The 16,972-nt window shown below is 42.7% G+C and overlaps 1 protein-coding gene across 1 annotated transcript; it reads left to right on the top strand.

The window, feature by feature from the left end:
- The first annotated feature begins 3,591 nt into the window (after positions 1–3,591).
- Positions 3,592–16,392, top strand: mfsd2ab (MFSD2 lysolipid transporter A, lysophospholipid b). Its single transcript, XM_058047495.1, has 14 exons — positions 3,592–4,030; positions 6,142–6,267; positions 7,073–7,197; positions 10,222–10,345; positions 10,782–10,860; positions 10,934–11,109; positions 11,182–11,272; positions 11,387–11,505; positions 11,834–11,917; positions 12,729–12,812; positions 13,319–13,431; positions 13,506–13,649; positions 14,604–14,780; positions 14,856–16,392. The coding sequence occupies exons 1-14, from the start codon at positions 3,941–3,943 to the stop codon at positions 14,905–14,907; spliced, it is 1,584 nt and encodes a 527-aa protein (XP_057903478.1). The 5' UTR covers positions 3,592–3,940; the 3' UTR covers positions 14,908–16,392.
- The last annotated feature ends 580 nt before the right edge of the window (positions 16,393–16,972 follow it).

Below are 16,972 nucleotides of genomic sequence, written 5' to 3'. Positions count from 1 at the left end.
TTTGATACCATACTCTACCCCAATTCAGACTTTTTTAGGGTAAAAAAATCATCAAGAGGCATACTGCAACTACTCGGACTCTCAATACCCAAAATATTTTTGAAGTGACATGACAATATCCTCACTTCCCCTGCAAGTCCCCCACCGTTGCAGCTATTGGCAGTTCCTGTGTCACGCCCCCCCCTTGTGAGTTTCCATCCCAGCTGCAGCTATGTATACCATGACGCACACAGAGCTCAAGCCTATTGGACATTCCCCCGCTTCTCCACGCGCCTTCGGACTTTGTTTAGCAACAAATACACGCAGACGGTTGATTGTATTTCCACACATAATAAACATAACCTGCATGCAACAACATGTGTGCCTGACTGGGCCCCACTATTTTCCTTTCAACAAAGGCTAATCTAGGACGTTGTCAACTATTTCAATAAAAAGCCTTTTTTTCTACTTTAGGAACAAGCAAGACAATCCACTGGAACCCACTTAGGTGGATTAAAGCACCAGTCCCTATGGGTGTCTATTGCACATATGTACAGTGGTGTTTGATTTCAATCACCCACTCTTTTCAACAGGTTTTGGGTAAAGTAAAATAAAGCAAATGAATTAGGGAAAGGTGGAGTGGTCAAGGCGGCACGGCGGTTGAGTGGTTAGCGCGCAGACCTCACAGGTAGGAGACCAGGGTTCAATTCCACCCTCGGCCATCTCTGTGTGGAGTTTGCATGTTCTCCCCGGTTTCCTCCCACATTCCAAAAACATGCTAGGTTAATTGGCCACTCCAAATTGTCCATAGGTATGAATGTGAGTGTGAATGGTTGTTTGTCTATATGTGCCCAGTGATTGGTTGGCCACCAGTCCAGGGTGTACCCCACCTCTCGCCGGAAGACAGCTGGGATAGGCTCCAGCACCCCCCGCGACCCTCGTGAGGAAAAAGTGGTAGAAAATAAATGAATGAATGAATGAATGTGTCACCACTAACCTGAAGGTTCCTATAACATAAAAATGGACACTGTGGGGTGTTGCTGTTTCAAATGGACACAAGCTTCTTTCACACAGAGAGCTGTTGCTGAAGGATCTGGAATTTATCCACCTGTGTCTTTTATGCAGATACAGTGATACAGGTATTGCCACAACGGTGTGTGCTTTCACTTGAGATCATTCGTTTTGAGCCAATTTCTTGCTATACACAACAGGGTGTGAGATGTTTGTGGGAAGTGTTAAACTTCCTGGCATTGCGGAATTCCCTGACACACGCATTTGCCTACCTCATTTACGGCTCTGCTACTACCTCCGAAGGCAGGAAACGAATCCCCACTTTCCATGTCTGACTCACACAACACTATGGGATGGTCGATGTTCCTGTTTTGTTTGCACTTCAAATGCATACTTTCACACAGAAATTACACACAACAGTAGGATCCCAGTAACGTGGGTGTTGCCGCTTCTGTGTGTGCTTTTAACGTCAGATAATTAGAGAATTGCTTGCACAACAACCGGGCGGGAGACCTCAGTGTGAAGCGTTAAAGGAATGCCCTACCTCAGAAGGCCTCAGAAGGCAGATCATTGCCGAGTCACCTCTACTTGAGGCCACTGTTTGCAAAGGTGATATGTGAAGATGATGTATCTTGTATGATATTCAGCAATGCGATTTCATTTCCTTCTTTTGTACTTTGGCTGGGCGTCTCTTGGGATTCACAGGCAATTGCAATTTGTTATTTGGCAGAATGATTCCATGTGCACAAGAGGTGTCATCCATTTTATTGTCATTCTACAGTGTTGATGTGAGCAGATTTCATTTGTCTTTTCCATGCAAGGACATCGACATCCTCCCACATCGGGTAACCCAGAACCAAAAAGTAAAATTCCACAATGCCAAATTACCATTTACCGTATTTTCCGGAATATAAGTCGCATTTTTTTTCATAGGTTGGCTGTTCCTGCGACTTATACTCCAGAGCGACTTATAAATGAAAAAACTGTTATGTTACATAAACACTGGACACCTTTTCTGTTCATGTTTATTTTTTGTGTAGTTGAGTAGCCATTGTGTTAGCACAGGGGTGGGCAAACTACGGCCCGGGGGCCACATGCGGCCCACCAAACTTTTGAATGCGGCCCGCTAGTTGCTTTCTAAGTATTTCAACTTTAAACATACAAACTGGCAACATGACTTGCAGGTTGGATGTCTAATTTAGTAATAAAAAAACAACAACAAAAAAACAACAACAAAACAGTAAAATATAAAATAAAATGAAAATTACATTTAAAATAATTCAAGGAATATTATAAGCATAAAATAGTGTGTGTGTGTGTGTGTGTGTGTTAAATATATGTTCTGACCCCCCGGACAATTTTGTTAACTCAATGCGGCCCACGAGTCAAAAGATTTGCCCACCCCTGTGTTAGCATATCTTACACCTATTCAGGGTGTTCTCTATTCTTTTATTGTTAGAACTTGCTTTCCAATATGATATAATGTCTGTTTTGGTCAAGTAGTTTGTAAAATAAATTACCCGCAAAAAATGCGACTTATACTCCAGTGCGACTTACGTTTTTCTACCTAATTATGCATTTTTGGCCTTATGTGATTTATAATCCAGAGCAATTTATAGTCCAGAAAATATGGTATATGTTGTCTAATGTTTCTTTTCAAGTTCACAATCCCTTCTAGTCAATGGAGCCTCATGTAATCTGCAGCATGCTAACACATGAACGCGGCGTTATGAACTCACCACATCATAACTCATGAGAGACTTTTTAGAGCTTGGAGTTTATTTATCGGCCGCCTGTAAACAACATCTCCACAGAGATAAAGCGTACTCATGTTTGTGCAAAGGGAGGCGGCGGCCACCACCTGAAAAGAGGCAGGAGGCAAATGTGGACGGCCAAGTAAAAAACAACATTGCAAATATTCACATGAAATGTGTTGGTACACACAGATAAGTATTCACACTTTACTGTACATGGCCACTGCAGACTCCTTGGTATGTATGCACAGCTAAAAGGAGAACTTAACACATGCTGTGCTTCCCAGCCAGAGCAGAGGAGGTTTTGTAAATAAAAAACCATGAAGATGCCACATGCAAAAGCGACCAGGTTTGCTCCCACACATGCGGAATGTCGTGGCTTGTGTACAACTTTGATACAGTGGTAGCAGGCCAAATTAACGCTCAACCAAAATATAGCCGGGTATAGATTATACCCCCATGTAATATATCTTTCACCTATTTTTGAGATAGTTCATGAATTGCCTGCAATGCAAAGCAGCCCAACTTATTATTGCTCATACTTATTCTTCATTATTATATCTTATCAAGTCTGTTATATACCCTTGGGTATAAAATGACAATACTATACCTGAATTCAGGATTCTTAAACATTGGACTTTTTTCTGATGTTGATGATGCAACAGAATTCTGACATGGCACCACTGCAAGGGGAGCCAATCAGAACGCTAGGATGGCTATCTCTATGCTTAGCACAAATCCTTGTGGCATATTTGGATGGTACTGTCATGATACGCTTTGATGCGTTTGCTGATATAACTCCGTTTCGTATCAGGATCTCCTGATAATAATGGCTCCTTTTTATGTTATTAAATTGGCACAAACTGTTATCTTAAATCCGGTCAAACGGGAAATACACTCGGCTTCGGTCATCTTTTCCAGGATGATGTCGGGTGCCGACCTCACAGGATAAGCGTGAGCATTCTGATGACGTGTAAGGAGGGGCGTGGCCTAACGTGGTGTGAATGGTACGTTAAAAATGGGCGGGGAGCTCCAAATATGACTACGTCTGCCTTCTTCACGTCCACCACTGCATCCTCGCTCCTCGTTATCTAGACACCGACGACTATATTGAGCCTCAATTTTTATACATATTTTTTTTCAAGAATTTTTTGTTTCTATTCTTCTGTGTCGCGATACGAAGGAGCTCTTCTGCTATGGCCAAAGGAGAAGGAGGAGAACAATACTCCAACGCCAGTTTGTTGAATAAACCGGTGGACTCTGAAAGCCTCAAGCTTGCTAGGAAGGTGGGTACATTTATTAATTAAACATCCACACGATTGATTGCGGTGAGGTTTAAATTTATGATACAATAACTGATGAAAAGGTGGAAGCCTTAACGTGCACGCCTGTCTTGAATGAATGAGGAGAGCACGCCGGCCGGTTCAAATTGTCATCATTTGAAGGGAGTGACTCATGGGAGTCGTTGCTAACCGCGTATTTCACATTTCCTTATCTCCACGCCTTCCACAATAATTGGCAGAAAAGGGTAATCAATGAATTAGAAGTTTAACCTGCATAATATATCAGGTAGATGTGTAAATGTGGACGCGCCTTTTTATTTCTTACCAACACTTTCGCCACAGCCCTTATGGCGTTAAAATACATTTATGTATTACGGCTGCTGTTTTTTTTTTTAAAAAGCGTTGGCACTCAAACACAATGGACATTTTTACGTTATAATTGTAGTTTAGTAGTCTGCAATGCTTGTGGTGAACCCTGTGATCAAGAGCTAAATTCAGAGGCCACTCTTCTTTTTTTTCCCCCTCGTCTGCTTTTAGCTAGCTTGAATAAAGCCTGGTGTGGCTCATACAAACGTTAAATTAAGGCTGCAAAGTCGTTATTTTGTTTTAATTTAACTGAACAAAAGATATACTTGAAGAGATATGCCTGATGTAGCTCTTATGATATACGATCTTCCACATGAAATTCATTGATTCCATAGTTTTAATTGGTGGTGTGTTCAAGGTCTCACCAAGTTAGCATTTATGCCAATTCTGTAAATCACAATTACAAATGTTATTCATTTGCAAGTGTGTGCTGCTTAGAAATATATTAGTATGTGGCATTGTAGCACAAGTGGAATCAACTTGTATGTCGTGGGAGGAGTTTCCTTTTTTTTTTTTTTTTTTACAAATCGACAGCTGGATTCGACAGGCTGCACCCACCAACCCGACGTGTCGTTCGAGACGAGACATACACCTCAGATGTTTTTCCCCTTTCACTTTTCCTCTTCCTCCTCTAAATAGCTTATAAAATGGCTTCATACTTAAGTTTAATATTTTAATATAAATATTAATTTTATATATCTGTTTGTTTGTTTTTTTCTTGTCAATCCGGTATCCAAAAATCCAACAATCCCTACAGCTAGCATCAACCCGGAAGTAGTTAGGTACTCAATATAGTGTCAACTTTATTTATAAAGCACATTAACAACCACAATATACAGTACAGTATAGCTGTGATATTGGGCTAGCGGAGTTATCTGGTCTAATTTTCTTTATTTAAAAAAAGGAAAATGTTATCACTGCATTTGACTTAACTCACTCGGAGTACCTGTTATGTGATGGCTCAGTCATTCAAATTTAAATTTGTACCGTTTGAATGGCCCCAAGTATCTTGTTACAGAGATTTGTCACCTAACTGCTCTGTGTATATTAACAACAACACAAAAGAGGTTTCATTTAACTTTGTATGTGGTCAAAGAGGGGACAGTGTCATATTTCCCGTATGCACGTCATGTACATGTTTGAAGACGGATAGTCTCTCTGCAGGTCAAGGTCAGTTTACTTATATCACCATCAACAAACGTTTAAAGAGATTTCAGAGTTGACCGGTTACTAATGAGCAAGGCTTTTTGATTGGTCAGTAAGGAGGGTGTGTGTTGTTTTGGGTCAGAGAGGCTGTTGAACCAGGCAGTGGTCCAGCCCGAGGCTGCTGCCAAGGTGCCCCCATCAAAAATGGGCATGTGACAACAGGGTGTTTTCATTCCTGGGATTTAAGACACAAAAAAGATCAGTGTTGTCAGTTCACTACATAATACCTTTTTAAAACTTTGCCAGTGGGATAGCTCTGAATGCATTCTTTCTTTTATATGAAACAGGTTAAAACAGGCGAGACTGTAGTTTACTTTTTTTGTTAGAAAGCCAGGGGAATATAAACTGTGTTCAGTCCTTCTTTTGCATGGGTGGGTCTGGCCGGCCATTGCCTCACTGCCAGATTCGTCAGCTGCAAACACTATTAAGGGCTCTTTCTGTAAAATGTTCCTGTATCCAATCAAATTTTAAAGCCATGAGCTCTGAAAGCTAGTGAATCTGTCTAAATGTAATTTTTGTTCTTCTTCCTCATGTTTTGACAGCACGAACAAAGGAACAGATTGTCGGTCTGCAACAAGATCTGCTACGCCATTGGTGGAGCGCCCTACCAGATCACAGGATGTGCCTTGGGCTTCTTTCTGCAGCTCTATCTGCTCGATGTAGCGCAGGTAGGTTGCTTGAGTTCATGTCCTAACTCATTTAGACAAGCCCTTAGCACGGCCCAACGTTTCTACTGTTGACTCTTTTATAATGCGTCCTGTGAGTGGTGCTGGTTGACTTCCAAGTTGTTTCAATTTCAAAATATCTCCCGACAGATAATACAAAGCCAATTTTAGTTTTAACATGTACAGGCAAAGTTTAAAGTGTGATTTTTAACAGAGGTTGCACTGCATTTTATCACACCAATGCCCTCACTGACTCCAACAGCTTATGTCTGTTTAGTGAGCTGTTATTCTCTCAAAGCATGTGCTTTAAGGTCAAAGGGTGTTAGTTGAGCCCTTGTGTTATTTCACATGCAGTAAAATGAGTGGTTAAACTTAAGAGAAAGTTACTCATTACAACAGAACAAGGCTTATTACAGTATAAAATATGAAGTGTGTTTGGCAGTTATGTTCTTAATTGACGCCGACACTAATCTGATGGTGGAGGCCAACGTGGCGGAGAAAGTCAAGGGCTCCCCAGGGTATTGCGTTGCCACCAAGATGGTTGGTTAAACATCTATTGTGTGACCCAGTGTGGTGCAGTTTGTACAGTGAGTAGCGCTACATTCATCCTGCAGGGCTTGTCTGAGCAACATTGTGGGATCACAGGAGGACCAGCTAAGCTGCAAAGTGGCACTGTCACTATTTTCTAAGCTCTCACTGTTGGATTTTAATGCTAACCTACTATTGAAGTGGCAGAAGACTAAATAAAGCTCTCAAATATGTCCAAGAAAAGTGGTTTCTGTACTCAATGTGTCTTCTCATTTGGCAGCTGGATCCTTTTTACGCCTCAATCATCTTGTTTGTGGGCCGGGCATGGGACGCAATAACCGACCCCACGGTGGGTTTCCTGGTCTCCCGGAGTCCGTGGACGCGTTTTGGACGCATGCTACCCTGGTAGGTGTCCTTGCATAAGCCTCCATATACAATCATGGGAAGAAAATAAGACACCCAATGACTGCATGTATTTTTGCGGAGGTTTTCTCCAGATTTATAGCGCACACAAAGGTGACATTTTGCACAACAACATGGGACCGCTGTTCAACCCCACGACTTGCGTTTATTCACACGGCTACAAAACGCACACTATAACTTCAGGGTTTTTAGCCTAATGACCACAAAATTTCCAAAACATTTGAGGCGGCCCGACAAGCACATGCCTGTAAAATTTGAGCAAGATTGTTTGCAAAAAAAAATGGCCACCATCAGGTAAAACAACTTTGCGGGGGCACTGGACTAGGCAACAAATTGCCCATGTCTCATTGACAGTTTGTCTAATGATTCTAAAACTTTGTGGCTATCTGTATTTCACAGACACCCCCCACACCCGAACGTGTAATTTCTCAGCAGGGGATTTAAGCTATGCTGAGTCAAGGATGAAGAGATGAAGGTTTCTGGCAGTACTGTAGAGGGCGGGGCCTTACACACACTAAGTCCTTGTCATCCTCGTACGAGGTTACCATGGGTCATTCTGATGCAATCACGACGATGCCACTTCCTGTTCACCAACCCCAAGCACCCCTCTGCCAATGGCATCTTAGCTATTTGGGGGGGGGGTCTTCTGCAGGTGTTGCACTTGCACATTTCCCACTGTATAACCTTCAGCAGTACCCTGATAAATATAACCCCTATCTGCTACTTTGCATTTTCACACACACCCTCCCCCCCTCACCCATTTTAAGAGATTTTCACTGAAGCTGCTGGGTGAAATTTCTAAGAAATAGAAACAGCCAGATTGTCTAGTCTGCAGTGCCTTCAAGTGGACGTACTTCTATAGAGGCCCCGTCATGCTTGAGGCCCCTTTCACACAAAGGTCGCAGACCCTTTTCTTTCGTGCCATCCACCTCCCCCCCATTTCTTTTTGCCTCTCAAAGTCTGCCTGTGCCCTCTGCTCTTTCCCCCCCCATCGGTGGCTCCTTGGTTGCGCATGTCTGAGGGGTATAAATGACACTGTTATGTGAGAGAAGTTGGGTGTAGCGTGTCAGAGGCTGCTGTCAGCACAGGCTGAACATGAGGGCGAGCAGTAAAGGTGAAGGAGACCACAAGGGTGGAAGGGTTTCATTTGAAAAGGAATGATTCAGATTTTACGTCCCCTGTAAAATAACTCATTCCTGAGAATGTACTAGTACTAGGTTTATATAATCAAACTCTTCCGAGAACTCACAGCTAAATCCTTCCCTTGTATACTGTGCCATTTCTTTAGCTCATATGTGATGTTTCCACCCAGACTTTTCCCCTGTAAATACCAGGTCATTTGGCCTTGCGTTCCTTTTTCCTCCCATTGCTTCCCCCCCCCCCCCCATCCAAGATGTGGCAATGGTGGCTCGAATGATGTGGGAGTGGGAAGGAATCACCGGCATGCTCGGAAGCGCTGAGGGCACGTCACTTCACAAAGATGTGTGCAGAAAAAAAAGCATGGAGGAAGCAGCACAGTCTTCCATATTTCACTAGTGTGGGGGTGTGTGTGTGTGGAAGCGGGGGGGAGGGTAGACCAGTGAGCTCAGTCTCTGATTGGTCCAGCCCACAACACACCATCTATTTCAACCAATGAGACCGCAGCTCTTGGGTCCTCGGATGTTTTTTTTTTTTTTTCCTCCTCCGAGCAGTCGCACCGAAAGGTTACTACAGTTCATGTTGTAGAATGAAATAGTTGTTACTACACAGCCGTTTGCTGCCAAGTTCCCCAAACATAATTAATGAGTAAATGATGCTTAGAAGCCAAAGTACTAGATTGAATGACATAAATAGATTTAATCAATATACATAAATTATGTTATATACATATATGTTCTTACTGCGCAAAACAAATATTTAATCACGTGTTTAAACATGTATGCGTGTACTTAAAGCCAATGCCCCACTCCTTTTGATGGCATGATGAGACTGAACATGCACAGTTTGCAATCCTGCACAGACTTAAGGCCTCGTCACCGCAAGAAAGTATTTGATGATGTTGCATAGAAGGTCAAATGCTTCACACCCTCCTTGAGTACAGTTAATCAGATCATAAGCGTGGCAGGATATACCTACTGCATGTTTTATGTGTTTAATTGTACCCCCACTGGAATATATTATATTATATTCTAATATAATATTATGTTATAGTGTAGTATAGTATACGATATTTTATATTATATAATTGCTATACAAGGGGGAAATGTGATGTACTATATAATAAAACTCAAATAAAAGAAAACTAATTACCGTAATAAACAAACAGGGATATAATTAGAGCATTCACAGTCACATCTGCTTTGTACTTGTATAATAATGAATGATATTTATTTTATTGTATTTCACAGCCTGTCTGTCGTAAATTCCGTTTGTGGTGCTCTGGTTATCATCACACTCCTTGTCTCCAGCTATGCCTTTCTACATGGAAAGCATCTACTTCCGCTGTGACGCGTACGTTCCTATTGTGTCTGATAAGGATGACTCACCTCGACCCAACCTGGTTAACATTTCCAGGCCACACCACGGATGTCCTGGTTCTTTGTATCTGGAGGCGTGGTTTCCTTTTAAGTTGTGACCAGGGAACATGGCACTGCGCGGGGGGAATGGATTAGACCCTATGCGGATCCTTACTACCAAGCTTGGGGTTATTAACAATTTCAAATAATCAATATTTACTGTTCGAGCAGCGTTATTTGTTCTTTCCTATAACCCCATATCAGCTCGGCTTGAAGCTAAAGTATGTCGACACCTTCCACAGAGTCATCAAATCATGCGTGCACACGAGCGTGACGTGTCAAGACCAACTAATGAGCCCGTGAAGTTGGCAGCGCTTGAATGGATGATGTCCTGCGAATGCACTTATGTCTTACGCAACGGGTTCCCCTGTTTTGTTTGTTGCCTGTGTCACTGTGTACTGCGAGGGTCACGTTTTCACCCACGGTTCCTCGTTCTCCCCATTCCGTGCAGGATCCTGCTGTCAACCCCTCTGGCAGTGCTCTCCTACTTCCTAATTTGGTACGTCCCCCCCTTTGAAGACCACAAAGTCATCTGGTACCTTTTCTTCTACTGTCTCTTCCAGACCCTTCAAACGGTGAGTATGGCACATACCTAATAAATATTTCCTTCCAATAGCCTGTTCCTCACTTCATACAAAAGCCGGCGTCTTCCCAACTAAGTTGGTGCCAATAAACCTCAAATTATTGGAATGTGGGGGATATAGTTGTAGCAACATACTGCTTTTCTGGGTTCTATGTAAAAGGAACAGGAAGGAAAGAAAGAAAAGGAAAGGGCAGATTTGCAGCATCTCTGTGTAAAAGATCCTATTATGACTATGATAATGCCTTGAGTTATGCATTATCCCACCCTAAAGTAAGCTGGGGTAGGCTCCAGCATACCCCAGTGATCTGAGTGAGGATAAGTGGCATAGAAGATGGATGGATTATGCATTACTTGTAATGGGATGCATTGATTTTAAAGTTTTTACTTTATACGAGTGTAAAAGTAAACGTGTCCAATGTCTTTTTCAGTGCTTCCACGTGCCATATTCCGCCCTGACGATGTTCATCAGCTCAGAGCAGAAAGAGAGGGACTCGGCGACTGCTTACAGTGAGTAGTTTTCTAATTATACTTCCTCAAGGAGGTGACAGTTCTCTGTTAAACGTCTCTGTCCTCCCATTAGGGATGACTGTGGAGGTTCTAGGCACTGTGCTTGGTACCGCCATCCAGGGCCAGATTGTGGGCATGGTCAACCCGCGCTGCGTCCCAGGACCGGCTGAGATTTTGGCAAATGTGAGCAACTCCTCCGCGTTGGCCAGCCTCAACGACACGGAGCACGCCATCTCTCTGGAGCACACGGTACGCACATCCCTCACTCGGGTTCCCTTTCCAGTTCAGGAAGTGCGTTTCTGACCGTTTCCTTCTCAACAGAGGACGGCCTACATGATCGCCTCTGGTGTCATCTGCCTGATCTACATCTTGTGCGCCATTATTCTCTTCTTTGGTGTCAGGGAGCAGAAAGGTGAGGAGTTGTCGACTTTCCTCGTCGTCTGCGAGCGCATGTCTTTAGCTGTATGATTTTAAATATCTCATGACCAGCAATCAAGACTCATGTTTTCTTTGTTATCCCTTTCAGAGTCCAGTCGTCCCAAGTCGGAGCCCTTATCGTTCTTCCAGGGCATCAAGCTGGTGATGGGACATGGGCCCTACGCTAAACTGGTCATGGTCTTCCTCTTCACTTCATTAGCATTCATGGTACGCATTTACACAGAGTACTGAGGTGAAAAATATTTTATAAGCAATTTTGGCATCAGTCTTCTTTAGACTACAAACCCATTGAGACTCAACACTGCCCCCGCTGGCTGCAGCCAAGTAGTGCACTCTATTTTGATTTAATTGCTTCAGCAATTGGTTCTACACAATAGAGTTCTCCACATCCATTAATCAGCTAATCAATGTGGTATGAGTGGGCTCCATCCAGTGGACACCAGAGAATTATTCTGCTTAATATGCTTGGTCTAAGAAGTTGGTGGATTGTTATGCTAATCACTTTTCTTGATGTCACTCTTTCTTTCGTCTGCAGCTCCTCGAGGGAAACTTCGCTCTATTCTGCAGCTACACCCTGGGCTTCAGAAACGACTTCCAGAACATCCTACTGGTCATCATGGTGAGTCCAAATGCACACGGCAGCAGCAGGTGTCATTTCAGCTCGGCTGTTGCCATAACGGTGTCCCTCGGTGGCGTACTGTAAGCTAAGCAGTGACCTTCAGAGTGTAGACAAAAGGCTTCCCTCTCAGGGTTTGCACATAAATTGCTGGCAGTCACAAAGCTGGTCTGTCTGTACTCCATTAGCGCACAATGGGAGTTCTCACCGTCCATTTCCATAACATGGGTGTGTGTGCCCAGCTCGAATGCCACCCCATTCCCACAGATAGACAAGAAGCCTCCGCAGCAGCGCTTGATGTGAATCATTTCCCCCCTTTTTAATTAAACACGCAATGTAATCTACCGTGGCAGGCAGGGCAGACTAGGGGAGGAGAAAGTTCAGGTTGGCAGGGTCGAGCAGATTACGTTGTTAGATCCTTCACTTCATGCAAAGGATTATGGAGCCGATGGGGAGAATTAACATTTATTTAGAGAGATGACTTTTTCCACTAATCACAAAGCTGTGCAAGAAAGCATCTCCTGCTGGGATGAAAAGCAAACACGGTGCTGATCCACAAAGGAAATTGAGGAGGGTCAACACTGGAAAAACACTGTTTATCCTGGATTCTGTGGTTGTTATGAAGGGGTCAGCAGTCAAATACATACAGTGGAATTCACCCAACGTTATACTTGCTATCTCACAGAAGCTGAAACATTTTGTGTATCTGTTCATTATTTTCCACATATTTCTGCACTAAATTTAGATTTTTTTTTAAATGTGCATTGATTTGAAACGTGGGGTTAACCAGAGTGTAAATTTCCCTCTCCCACAGCTTTCTGCCACACTGACCATCCCCTTCTGGCAGTGGTTCCTCACCAAATTTGGAAAGAAGACTGCAGTGTACGTCGGCACATTGGTAAGTTCCTGAACAGGAATGTTTTGGTTTGTGTTAAAAAAAAAAACCCAACACTATTTCTGCAGGGGGGGGGGCAGGTATAGTAGGGTTGATTGATTGCTGTGAGGTTTTTAGTAGTACAAGCATGGAATATTATAAGTCGAGTGACACTGGAGTGTAAAGAAAATAAGGGGCTATAACAGGGAAAGCACAAAGCTAACTGTCTCAAGTGTGCTGGGAAATAGTTTCTAGCTTTTCACGTTTCATTTTTATGATGTTTAGGTTAGCAACAGACTAGCATTTGTAAAACTGAGCCAATTAGAGTTGGCAACCATGACGTGGCATCGTTTGGCAACCTACTTGTGGTGAGGTGCTTAATGGTTTCGAATGAATGACGCACCCGGTGATTGAGACGGTGTCTATTGGAATGCATGGCGTGTTACTCCATCATCAGAAAACCACACCCCCTCCATCACGTTTGACGTGACTTCAAATGACTTTTATTGTGGGTTTCCTCCTCTCTCCAGGCTGTAGTTCCCTTCATGATCCTGGTAGTGTGTATGAAGAGCAACCTCATCGTCACCTATGTCGTCTCCTTCGCCGCCGGGGTGGGAGTGGCCGCAGCTTTCCTTCTGCCATGGTAAGAACTTTTCGCTTTGTGTCCGACACCCTACAATGACCACGGTGGTCTGACCGTCTGGTCTCGTCCATCAGGTCCATGCTGCCGGACGTCGTCGACGACTTCCAAGTACACAACCCGCAAGCCACCGGCCACGAGGCGCTCTTCTACTCTTTCTATGTCTTCTTCACCAAGTTTGCTTCCGGAGTCTCCCTGGGCATCTCCACGCTCAGTTTAGAGTAAGCACTCTCTCATCACCACTAAGGGAGCGTCAAGCTGCTGGTTCAGCATGCATGTGGTATACAACTAAAATAAAGTAAAACTACTTACCTTTTCAAGATGCCGGAAAGGCACATAATACACAGTAATAAACTATAACATGTATTTAATTTCCTGTTGTCTGGTTATCACCGGGGCGGCACGGCACGGCGGTCTAGTGGTTAGCGCGCAGACCTCACAGCTAGGAGACCAGGGTTCAATTCCACCCTCGGCCATCTCTGTGTGGAGTTTGCATGTTCTCCCCGTGCATGCGTGGGTTTTCTCCGGGTACTCCGGTTTCCTCCCACATTCCCAAAACATGCTAGGTTAATTGGTCAAATTGTCCATAGGTATGAATGTGAGTGTGAATGGTTGTTTGTCTATATATGCGCTGTGATTGGCTCGCGACCAGTCCAGGGTGTACACCGCCTCTCGTCCGAAGACAGCTGGGATAGGCTCCAGCACCCCCATGACCCTCGTGAGGAAAACGTGGTAGAAAATGAATGAATGGTTATCACTTATCACTATATCACTATAACTTATGGGACCCTGGACTGTATTTCTTTGGATGTTCGTACAATTTTTTTTTCCCGTACCCCCTCCCTTCTGCTGGCCACGAGGACACAAAAGTCGTGTGATTAGACGTTAATCCAGATCTGACAAATCCTACATCAAAGCGGGAGATTTCTATGATTTAATTCCAGCTATCATGCTCCTATCACATGACGGACCTTACAGTCAAGTGTGACTTTTATATAGTTACATGAAATATTCCACAAAAGAGAGTAACCCCCCCCCCCCCTCAAGGGACAATGCAGGTGCCCTTTCCAGTGGATAGTAAATGTACATGTGCCGTACCCTGACTACCCTGAATATAGCCAGGTTTCATAATTGAGAAGATATCATGTAAAACAATTTTTTTCCCCTTCATCTAGTTTTGCTGGCTACATCTCTCGGGGTTGCTCCCAACCGGAAGAAGTGGACATCACTTTGAAAGTGCTGGTGTCCGCCGCCCCCATATTCCTCATCATAGTCGGCCTGACTATCTTGTACACGTATCCCATCGACGAGGAGAGGAGGCAAGGCAACCGAAAATTGCTACAAGAGCAAAGGTAGGATTTTTAGCAGTAGCTCCTCATGTCTTGATTTTGGAAAAAAAACAAGTTTTTTATCTTTTCTTCTCACAGGGACGAGGCCGATTCTGAATCGGAATCAACAGAACTTTCCAACATGATCTAGCATGTTTACCCTCGGACCAATACAGTTGACAGGGCTGGCATTTTGCACTGGGCGGGACCGAGTGACCTGGACCCGTCGCATCTTACGGACACTGCCTTGTCCCGTCACGCTGCTGCTGCTATTTTTTTCAAGAGGCTACAATACCTGCAAAGCGGATGCGCAACAAGCGTTTTTTTTTTTTTGCATCTGTGAATATTTGCCAATCTGATATTTACACGCTTGTCAGGTCTCTGAAGCCTTACACTTTGTACTGCCAAAAACCTCTTTTTGTTTTTCATCAAGCGTGACTTTGATCCCAATTGAAAGTGCACAAAACCCATCCCCTTTTTTTATTTTTTATATATAAATCCAATGACCTTGAGCACTGCGTCTGTGCCTTAGTTTCAGCTCAGTTCTACACCTGACACTTCATCACAAGGTACTTGGTCTGGAGTCATTGGCTGGATGCATTTCCACACAGCCCGATTGTTCCCATCGCAATCAGCTTCAAGGGTTTGTTTTTGTTCTGCACGATTATTAAACCACTACAACACAGAGCATCCTTTAAAAAAAAAACAACATCCATTACTATTACTTATAGAACTGCTACTGAGGACAGGAAAATGCATCTTTACGGTCGCGCTGACTGAATCTTAAGGTATAAAGATGACGACAGCCAATACAAAATCTGTGATTACATTATTTAAGTATTTATTAGTTCTGATTTTACCATTTTTGACCTGCGAAGTCATGCTTCCTGCAGTATTTAAACCTATTTAAGGTAGAATCCATAGTATGAAAATAAATACACTAACATGCCATTTAATGCATGTTGCTTCTGTCTCTGTATGCAATGAAGAATGGACGCACATACTTGTAAAAAAAGAAAAAATTGAATGTTGAGGAATGAGTGTATATGTTTCTCGGCTGTATGCTTTTCTTTCTGTATATAGGTGTTTTTGTTGTAGGATAAACTGTGATGTTTTGTGAAAACGGGATTGACCATTCATATCCATCGATATGGAGTAGTGTACATACAGTCTCCTATGTTATACATACATCTCCGACATGCTCCGGACAACCGGGGCACTCGTGAAGTCTTTTGCCTTTTTGTCCACTTTAAAAAAAAGTTTTTAAAAATCCTTTCCTCAATTGTAAAGGATACTGTACATGTCATCATTGTGCCATTTCTCACTAACTGTAATCATTGTATATTCTGTAAATGTTCATTTTTGAGGGGGTGAAATGGCAGTTGAATCGAATTTCCCTTGGAACTTTTGAGGCTGTGAGCCAAGTGTGTGAGCTTCAATTCCAGATGGGGACACACGCACACACGCACACACGCAAATGCCTTGTGTACATGCCTCCCTGTGTGCATATGTAAATTTTGTTTGTAAAACTTGTAAATATCTTTGATATATTTGTGACTGCAAGTGACTTGATGTACCCTGTACTGTAGTTATTTAAGAACAACAATGGCAATTGGAAACAATAAATGGTAATGGAAAAATGATGTCAAAATACTGTTTTATCAATTTGGAATATAGTAATGATTCTGTTTATTTTTAACATATTTAACAGTGTTAAATGAAATTACATCAGATCTACAAAATTCAACATCTCAGAAGTATAACGAGGATCTTATTAATCCTCCATGCATCAGCAACTACCATTAGTTTGTGCCAAACCTGTTCATATTACTACTTTCTAACAAAGAGCTACACAATGTGGAACTGTAAAATGACTAGATTAAGGTTTATAGATGAATGAAAGGGTAGTGGTAGAAAATACTTGCAAAAAATTCAAGGAAAATGTAATTTTCAAGACACATTTATAATCTATTTATTCACTTATCCAAACGTAAAAAATAGAAATGTCATGTTTTTTTTAATCGAGTCTCAATATCAGTTGGTGGCTCACTGCTGACACCTAGTGTATATTTACTGTAACAACTTATTGTTCCTGGTTTGTTTCATCCGCTGTGACAAACATTACCTCGACAAAACGACCGACAGTTAATAAAAATCTAAATTTACACTCTGGTTAACCCCACGAAATCTAAATATTATATATAATCACACCACTT

The sequence above is a fragment of the Doryrhamphus excisus genome, chromosome 14, assembly GCF_030265055.1.
Source record: "Doryrhamphus excisus isolate RoL2022-K1 chromosome 14, RoL_Dexc_1.0, whole genome shotgun sequence".
Classification (NCBI taxonomy): domain Eukaryota; kingdom Metazoa; phylum Chordata; class Actinopteri; order Syngnathiformes; family Syngnathidae; genus Doryrhamphus; species Doryrhamphus excisus.
Note: the sequence above shows the minus strand (reverse complement) of the source record. Positions and strands in the feature narration are given on the sequence as shown.